The 9,403-nt window shown below is 35.9% G+C and overlaps 1 protein-coding gene across 1 annotated transcript; it reads right to left on the reverse strand.

Moving 5' to 3' along the window:
• Positions 1-627: 627 nt before the first annotated feature.
• On the reverse strand, positions 628-9,403 carry LOC141344569 (glutamate-rich protein 6). Its single transcript, XM_073849447.1, has 11 exons — positions 9,376-9,403; positions 8,836-8,894; positions 8,052-8,162; positions 7,861-7,953; positions 7,602-7,771; positions 6,542-6,711; positions 4,233-4,399; positions 4,055-4,137; positions 3,580-3,735; positions 1,148-1,370; positions 628-1,013 (listed from the first exon to the last, which is right to left on the reverse strand). The coding sequence occupies exons 1-11, from the start codon at positions 9,401-9,403 to the stop codon at positions 753-755; spliced, it is 1,521 nt and encodes a 506-aa protein (XP_073705548.1). The 3' UTR covers positions 628-752.

Genomic DNA, 9,403 nt, shown 5'->3' on the forward strand with positions numbered 1-9,403 from the left:
TATTTGATCCAAAGTACAGCAAAGAAACAGTAACATTTTGAAATATTTTTACTATTTAAAATAACTGTTTTTTTCCTTGAATATATTTTAAAATGTTTATTTATTCCTGTGATTTCAAAGCTGAATTTTTAGCATTATTACTTCAGTCACATTATCCATTAGAAATCATTGTAATATTATGATTTACTGTTTAAAAACATTATTATGTTGGAAAAAAAGCTGAGTAGATTTTTTTTTTTCAGGTTTATTTGATGAATAGAAAGTTCAGAAGAACAGTATCTTTTTTAATGTTATAAATGTCTTTATCATTTATAATCAATTTAATGTATCCTTGCTAAATAAAAGTATTAAATTCTATTTTTTTTTTTTCAAAAAAATAAAACAAATAATTATACTGACTCCAAGCTTTTGAATGTTGTATAATGTTACAAAAGCTTTTTATTTTCCATTCAAAGAATCCTGAAAAAATGTACTGAACTGTTTTAAATATTATCATAATAAGATCATAATAATAAATATAATGTTTATTGAACAGCAAAACGGCATATTAGAATCTTTCTGAAGGATCATGTCACACTGAAGACTGGAGTAATGATGCTGAAAATTTAGCTTTGTTCACAGGAATAAATTCCATTTTGAAATCTATTCAAATAGAAAACAGTCATTTTAAATAGTAAAAATATTTCAGAAATTTACTGTTTTTGTTGTACTTTGGATCAAGAAGAGACTTCTTCAAAAACATTAAATGGAGTTCATGGACAGGCTTGCAGACAGCACTGGATAAAGGCCTTGTCTGGTTCTTCCATTTGTACTCTGTGGCTCAAACTCTGCAATCTTCGGACCAGCGAGTGGAGGAAAGGTGGAGGTCTGACCCGCAGGTGTGCTGGGCGGGATGGGAAGGCTTGACACTGCTGTAACCGTAACAGAGCCATGTGAAGGCCAACCCTGCATGCCAGAAGTACTAATTCCTCTTTGCACATGAGAACTTGAGGAGGTATGTTGTGTTCTTTGGACTGAAAGTAGACACAATATTTAGTTAGACCCATCTGAGAGTTGAGTAGTAAGTTTTAACAGACCAACAAAATGTCTTTATTAAACCAAAATTGATAATCAGATTTAAAAAGACAAGACTTGAATACTTTCTTACCGACTCACAGATGCCTACTCTGAACCTGGCTTGCTGTCCAGAAGCAAGGAATGACACAAACACCAACTGTTGCCCAAGAACGCGAACCCCTATATTTCTGTTGAGCGACAGAAAAAGTGGTCTTAGGGGTGTTGGTGTTTGAGCCTGGTCTGTCCAGCTCCATATTCTGATCCTTCTCCCGCCTTCATCTAGACTCCGTCCACCCCAAACATCCATACTCAACCTGTTCCACAGGAAACAAGAGCCACACCTGAGCTGTCAAAGCAGATTTAGTTGTCATTTTTTTTTTTTGCTGTTCAATTAACTAAAATACTTTTAATCTGAGGGATTATTAATTACGATTCGTTTAATTTAAAGGAATAATTCACACAAAAATTCAAATTCTCTCAATTACATTAAGGTAAATAATTATTTGATCCCCTGCTGATGTTGTACGTTTGCCCACTGACAAAGAAATGATCAGTCTATATTTTAATGGTAGATTTATTTTACCAGTGAGAGACAGAATAGCAACAAAAAAATCCAGAAAAACGCATTTAAAAAAGTTATAAATTGATTTGCATTTTAATGAGTGAAATAAGTATATAACCCCTTCGCAAAACATGACTCAGTACTTTGTGGCACAATCACAGAGGTCAGATGTTTCTCGTAGTTGGCCACCAGGTTTGCCTACATCTCAGAAGGGATTTTGTCCCACTCCTCTTTGCAGATCCTTTTCAAGTCATCAAGGTTTGGAGGCTGACATTTGGCAACTCGAACCTTCAGCTCCCTCCACAGATTTTCTATGGGATTAAGGTCTGGAGACTAGCTAGGCCACTCTAGGACCTTAATGTGTTTCTTCTTGAGCCACTCCTTTGTTGCCTTGGCCATGTGTCCACGACCCATTTTCAATGATCTGCCTGAGGTAAGGAGGTTCTCACCCAAGATTTGACGGTACATGGCCCTGTCTATTGTCCCTTTGATGCAGTGCAGTTGTCCTGTCCCCTTAGTAGACAAACACCCCCAAAGCATAATGTTTCCACCTTCATGTTTGATGGTGTTCCTCCAAACACGGCGAGTTAAATTGATGCCAAAGAGCTCGATTTTGGTCTCATCTGACCACAACATTTTCAGCCAGTTCTCCTCTGAATCATTCAGATGTTCACTGGCAAACTTCAGACTGGCCTGTACATGTGCTTTCTTGAGCAGGGGGACCTTGCAGGCACTGCAGGATTTCAGTCTTTCACGGCGTAGTGTGTTACCAACTGTTTTCTTGGTGACTATGGTCCCAGCTGCCATGAGATCATTGACAAGATCCTCCTGTTCTGGGCTGATTCCACACTGTTCTTATGATCATTGAAACTCCACGAGGTGAGATCTTGCATGGAGCCCCAGACCCAGCGAGATTGACAGTTATTTCACGAGTTCGCCCTTACATCTAATCTGCTTGAGCGAGCATCAAGCATATTTTGGCGTGCTGTCCGGGGGAAGGGTTCCGGGCCGGAATACAGGCCGGAACCAGAGAACTCCCCCTGCTAGTGTAGGATCGAAACAGATTAGAAGTGGGGAGTAGGGGTGGAGGAGGGATGCCAAGAAACTATCGCTGGATGGAGGTAAGACGGCTGGTAATATATAGAGGATGCGCTGATTGAATGATTGGTTAAACAGGTTGCACCTGTGCCGAATGGGTTGATTATCTGATCGTGCTCCTCCTGAACCTTGTTTAATCAAACATCATTTTGTGTGCCTTCCATTTGCGAATAATCGCACCAACTGTTGTCACCTTCTCACCAAGCTGCTTTGCGATGGTCTTGTAGCCCATTCCAGCCTTGCGTAGGCCTACAATCTTGTCCCTGACATCCTTGGACAACTCTTTGGTCTTGGCCATGATGGAGAGTTTGGAATCTGATTGATTGCTAGCCCCCAGGTGTCTTTTATACTGGTAACAAGCTGAGATTAGGAGAACTTCCTATTAAGAGAGGGCTCCTAATCTCAGCTTGTTACCTATATAAAAGACACCTGAGAGCTAGAAAAATCTTGCTGATTGATAGGAAATCAAATACTTATTTCACTCATTGTGAAATGCGTTTTACTGGATTTTTTTGTTGTTATTCTGTCTCTCACTGTTAATAAATTTTTTGACTAATAATTTCTTTGTCAGTAGACAAACATACAAAATCAGCAGGGGAATCAAATATTTTTTTCCAACTGTACTTACCCTCATGTCTTGCTTTCTGAGAAGATATTTTGAAGAAACAGTACCAGAGACATTTTCTTTTATGTTTCCCAGAAGAAAGACAATCATACAGGTTTGGAATGACATGAGGGTGAGTAAATGATGACAGAATTTTCATTTCTGAGTGAACTATCCCTTTATCCCTCCTCAGTTAGATCAATAATCAGTCCACTTGAGACATTGAGAACTGTGTCAGTGTAATAGCAATCGACCCTACCAGATGCTGCCGTTGCTATGGTAACAAGTGGCTCTGCCATTAGACTGAAAGAGGGCTCTGACTGGACAGAGAGGAGTCGGCATGTCATCATGTACGATACAGATCTTTTCCTTCTTACTGCTGAGAATGATGAGAGCCAAGTTTCCTGAGGGATAGCTGTAGCCATTACAATAAGGACAAACAACAGTAATACATAATGAAATAAATCACTTTAGCATCATCTGGTTTTCTATGATTGTACCACACTCTTGTCCTAACGCTTGTACACTTAAACAACACTAACTATAAGTATATCTTATGTTCATTCATATGTTCTTTGAGTATCATATTTGTTACATGTCTCGTATAATCTGATATGGGGAAAAAACATGTATTTTATCCAAGGTTAAGAAGTAATCAATGATCATAGCTGGTTTCACGCAGCTATTCCTGCTTAAAATGACTCATTTAGTTTTTCACATTATCCAAAGGATACAAAACTTGTGCTGAACCATCTGGAAGCACAGTGAGAAATTTATCTCCATTTGAGTAGTACTTCTCCAAGAAACCAGACTTGTCCTGAAAAAACAAAAGAGATTAGATTTTTTTGTTGTTGTTGTTGAGGGGCATGATAATCTAACTTTCAAACAGAGTAAAAAATTACATCCAGTTACCTGGTGATGAGTTAAACCAAACTGAATTGACCCTGGAGCAGAAGACTCATGTGTCCATTGTCCAGAGGTCTCGTCCACATGCATGTACTCTTTAACTTTCCAAAGATCCTCATTGGGTGGACAGTTAGAGAGCCGGAAACTGATGATTGTTTTATCATGAGGCACATCTGAGGGAAGAAACCATTTATTTACTCTCTCAACATGCTCAGCATCTCGGTAATATCATGTCACACACATTTCCTTCAAAACTATTAATTCAGACAAAAGTCAGTCAAACATTTTGTGGGATCTGATGGATTTCATTTAATCCCAAATCTGTACATTCATTGTAAATAAATCAAAATGTCTCAGCAGTTAAAACAGTCTGGTTAGAAGGCCTGCTTGTGTAACAGGATATCCATTTAACTTCCCCTTTGTTCATATCAAACTACACTGACTGGCATACATACTGGAATAAGACTTTTCAGGTATGTTATAGAATAATTTTTATCATGGATTATCATTTACACATTATATGAAGTAAGTAGTCTTTGAATTGATGTTGGCTTGATATGGTTTTAAAACTTTTTTATACCATTTTCAACTAAAATTGAAAGACTAAAAATATAATGTGGTGTACCACATTTACACATGATAAAAACCAATATTAAACTCACTCAACATATCAACTCACAGTTTACTCTATTTTAAAGAATATAGTCCTGTGAACAACTTCTGTGATGCTTTTATTGTGCTTTTTTCTTTTTTTTTTTTAATGTCAGATTGAAAGCTGCCATCCTCATTTATTGTTAAAGCATGGAAAGGTGTATTCTAATCTACAGAGCCCCCAAAGGGACAAAAAAAATTGGGTGGGTGTAATAAATTTGGGGTGCGAAACACTTCAGGACCAAATTCAGAACACACCTTATTAATGAAGCATACAGACAAGCAGAAAAGCCCGGAACATGAACGCAATACACTGAATTGCACGTTAAGCATATCCCCCAGAAACAAAACGCTTCATTAATGGACTAAGACAGTGGTCCAATTCGACATAATAAAAAGACACAATTCGGTATACCGTTTTTTTAATAACTTATACATACCCCTGCTGAAAAACAAACAAACAGCCAAAACTGGTCAGCAGGCTGGTTTTAGAAGGGTTTTGGCCATTTCCTTAGCTAGGTCAGGCTGGGAGACCAGCTAAAACCAGCTACTTCCACCTTAAACCAGCTAAGACCAGCCAACCAGCTTAAGCTGGTTTTAGCTGTTTGAACTATTAGCACTGACTGTATTTCTTTATACTTAAAGCACTTCCAGAACAAAAATTTACAGATAATTTACTCACTGCTTTGCCATTCAAGATTTTCATGTCTTTCTTTCTTTCTTTCTTCAGTCGTAAAGCAATTATGTTTCTTGGGGAAAACACTCTGGAATTATCTCCATATAGTGGACTCCAATGGTGCCCCCCAAGTTTGAACTTCCAAAATGCAGTTTAAATGCAGCTTCAACAGGCTCTAAACTATCCCAGGTGAGAAAGAAGGGTCTTATCTAGCGAAACGATTGGTCATTTTAGAAACAAATTAACCAATATTTTTCAATAAAGTTAGGGTTTTTCTTCTTCAACTTCAAAATTGTCCAACATTGTTTTTATTTTATTTTTTTAAGGGGCGTTTTATCTTCTTTGCATGTTCACTTTGTAAACACTAGGTCAGGACTTCTGCAGCAATGTAGGACGATTTTGAAGTTGGGGAAAAAAAACAAGATGGGAGTTTTTCGACATACCCTAACTGCCTTGATCCGGAAAAAGCAGAGTTTTTGTTTAGAAATGTGAAAAAGTGAATTTGTTTAGAAAATGACAGATCATTTTGCTAGATAAGACCCTTCTTCCTCGGCGGGGATCATTTAGAGCCCTTTGAAGCTGCATTTTGGAAGCTCAAACTCACAGGCACCATTGAAGTCCATTATGTGGGGAGAAATCCTGAATTTTTTTTCCTCAAAAAACATAATTTCTTATCGACTCAAGAAAGAAAGACATGAAAATCTGGGATGACAAGGGGGTAAGTAAAGTATCTTTAAATTTTTCTGAAAGTGAACTACTCCTTTAAGTCTGAGTTCAATATAAAAACTCTATAAACAGCTTCATTGTACGAAGCTGTAAAGTAGACAGAAAGTGTTTGTCCGAACTCAACTGGTTTTGTAAGAGAATGCAAATATCTTTGACAGAAAGCAAAAGTTTCTTGAGGAGAACGCAAAAAAAAAAATAAAAAAAAAATTTCCTCCCACCCCAATTTTTTTCCCACCAGCTAAGGGGCTCCGTATTAATCATGGGAGTAACACAGGAAGCAAGTAATGACAGATTTTCATTTTGGTTGTTAATGGTCCATCCTTGAGCAGCTTGTCCAACACATCATGTGCATACTCACTGTTCTTCGATGCCAATGAACTGGAGTGAGCATCTCTGTCATATCTCTGCATTTCTCTCTGCTGCTGTCTGAAACTAAAAAATCATTTAATTCTGTGAAAGCACAGAACAATTTTCAAAACAATATATAAGTTACAACACACTATATATGCCATGAACACTATTGTTCAAAAGATTGCGATACGATTTTTCTTTCCATGTTTTTGAAAGAGTTTCTTGTGTTCACCAAGGCTGCATTTATTTGATCATAAAACATCAATATGTTTTCTATTTTAATATATCGTCACCTTAGAATTATAAGGTTCTATTCGACATTTTTGTCAAAATTGAGTTATTCACATATTCTTATGCTGTGACAATTTATTTATATTAGTTGATGTTTCTTTTGTAAGCTATGTACATTTGGGCCCTTTTTTTAGAAAACAAAAATGGTTCTATCTACAGAAGTCTATGGAACACAAAAAAATTTTAAGCTCAATATCTCGAAAGTGCTCAGAATGCAGACAGAACCTTATAATTCTAAGGTGACGATATTTTAAATTGAATGAGCTGAATTTTCATCAGCCATTACTCCAGTAAAAACTGAATTGCTGCTTAATCAATGAATAGAAAATAAAAATAAACAGAAATGATTTACATTACAATTCTTTTTAACATTAGAAATGTATTTTACTGCCTTTACTGTCAGTCAATTTACTGCATCCTTTTTTAATAAAAGTATTAATATATAGCAATTATAGTAATACTATTAAAAGTATAGTAAGTATTAAAGTATTTATATACAATACACATATATACACTACCAGTCAAAAGTTTTTAAATGATTTTTAAAGAAGGCTCTTCTGCTCACCAAGCCTGCATTTTTTTGATCCAAAGTACAACAAAAACAGTACAATTTTGAAATATTTTTAGTATTTAAAAAATGTGAACAATTTTTGAACATTAGTGTACTGTACAACACAAACCTGTGTTTTCCTCTTTCTTGTGCTTTTCCTTCTAGCTCTTCGTCCTCAGTGATGAAGGGGTCATCTAGTCGAGCAGGTCCAGCAGACCTTGCATCAGAACGTTTCATAGCTAGATGCTTTTCATGGACCACAATCTCAAACAACTCTCTGTAGTTCTCACAGCAGAAGTCCTGAAGTCCAATCAGACACTCATAAACTCAAGAAAAGTGTTGAAGCAGTAAGAGTTTGTTTTGACTACATCCTATCTCAAGAAACTAACCTCTCTGGTCTCTGCATAAACTGGATCCAGAGGAGGCCAAGCTCTCGAACCACAGAACTGACAGCATATTGGAGAGTCCCGTTGCAGCTGGGGCTGGGTAAAACCAATTTATTTATTAAAAAAAAAAAAAAAATCAGCAATAATATAAAATGTTACACTTTTACCATGGCGGTGATCAATTGAATGGGTACCTGAGGACTGTGCATCTTGTCCTGGGATTCTCTTTTGTATCTTAGAAGTCCTGGAAGCCCACGACAGAAATCTGGTGAGGATTCCAACGTCTGGAAATACTCCTGCTCCATCTGCTGGACAGTACAGAAAATAGTGTTGCCAGATTATAAAGGTGTACTGGTTAAGAGAAAAAGCATTCATTTCTAAAACAGTATTAGGAGACAAAGCAGAAACGGTTTTCGTGTACTTAAATTTAGTACACATGATCAATAGACTTATGTACATATTTAAAAAAAAAAAATTCTCAAAGTTGTAAATAAAGATTATTGAAGAATGTTTCAGAAAATAAGAGTTCACTGTAAAGTTTTCACCAGTTTCAACTTAAAAGCTTAAGTTTAGCAGCTGCCTTAAGATTTTAAGGTAAATCAGCTTAAGTATTTTAAACTCACAAGTTATATCAACTCATTTTTATTGTAATAAGATAAAATGACTTGTAGTTTTTAGCTGATTTAACTTAAAAAACTTAAGGCAGCTGCTGAACTTAGGTTTTTAAGTTGAATCTGGTGAAAACTTTTTACAGTGTAGTATTTGAGGCATTCCACTTTAAAATTTCATGTTTACTTTCTTTTTTTTTTTCTTGCTTGCTTTTTTTGTTTCTTTGTAATTGTAAAACTTACTATAGCAATGTCTAAGTGAAAACTGATTCTAAGTAAAAACTATACACCATTTCAGTGTAGAAAGTGATCTCTATGTGAAAATATATTTTTTTTAAAGTCTGTAAATATCATAAGAAATGGTTCTTACACAATCAACATAACTGAGGAGCGTTCCAATCTCTGAATCCATAACTGCAGAATCTGCATCTGACAATATGAAAAGAAACTTTAATAATCACATTTTTAGAGGTAATTCTAATAACTGCTACAGTATTTTCTGTGATACATGTCAGGTACACTCTTAAAAATAACGGTGCTTCACGATGCCATAGAAAAACCCTTTTTGTCTAAATGGTTCCATAAAGAACCTTTTAAAATCTGAAGAACCTTTTTGTTTCACAAAAGGTTCTTTGTGGTGAATTTTTTTTAAAAAGGTAAGTAAGAGATGGTTCTTTAAAGAACCTTTGACTGAATAGTTCTTTGTGGAACCAAAAATGGCTCTTCTCTGGCATTGATGTGAAGAACCATTTAAAGCACTCTTTAGTAGTAAGTCTACATTTTGTCTTATCGGATTCTATTTTGCTTTTTAACTTCACTTTGATGAGTTATAAAAAGGTTTAAGAACTTAGTAACAGTAATAAATGATTAAATTCTAAACAAATTCTGGAAAAGATGATGAATTGCTTACCTTGCTGATTTACCTTTTGAGTTTCCAT

The sequence above is a fragment of the Garra rufa genome, chromosome 10 (genome assembly GCF_049309525.1).
Source record: "Garra rufa chromosome 10, GarRuf1.0, whole genome shotgun sequence".
Taxonomy (NCBI): Eukaryota; Metazoa; Chordata; class Actinopteri; order Cypriniformes; family Cyprinidae; genus Garra; species Garra rufa.

What these genes read in the sequence shown, in the direction of transcription:
- LOC141344569 (XM_073849447.1), bottom strand. Translation starts at nt 9,403, where the DNA reads ATGGAAACTCAAAAGGTAAATCAGCAAG. An exon ending in TCAAAAGGTAAATCAGCAAG is followed by an intron (nt 8,895 to 9,375) that starts GTAAGCAATTCA and finishes TCATATTGTCAG; the next exon opens with ATGCAGATTCTGCAGTTATG. An exon ending in ACAAGATGCACAGTCCTCAG is followed by an intron (nt 7,954 to 8,051) that starts GTACCCATTCAA and finishes GGTTTTACCCAG; the next exon opens with CCCCAGCTGCAACGGGACTC.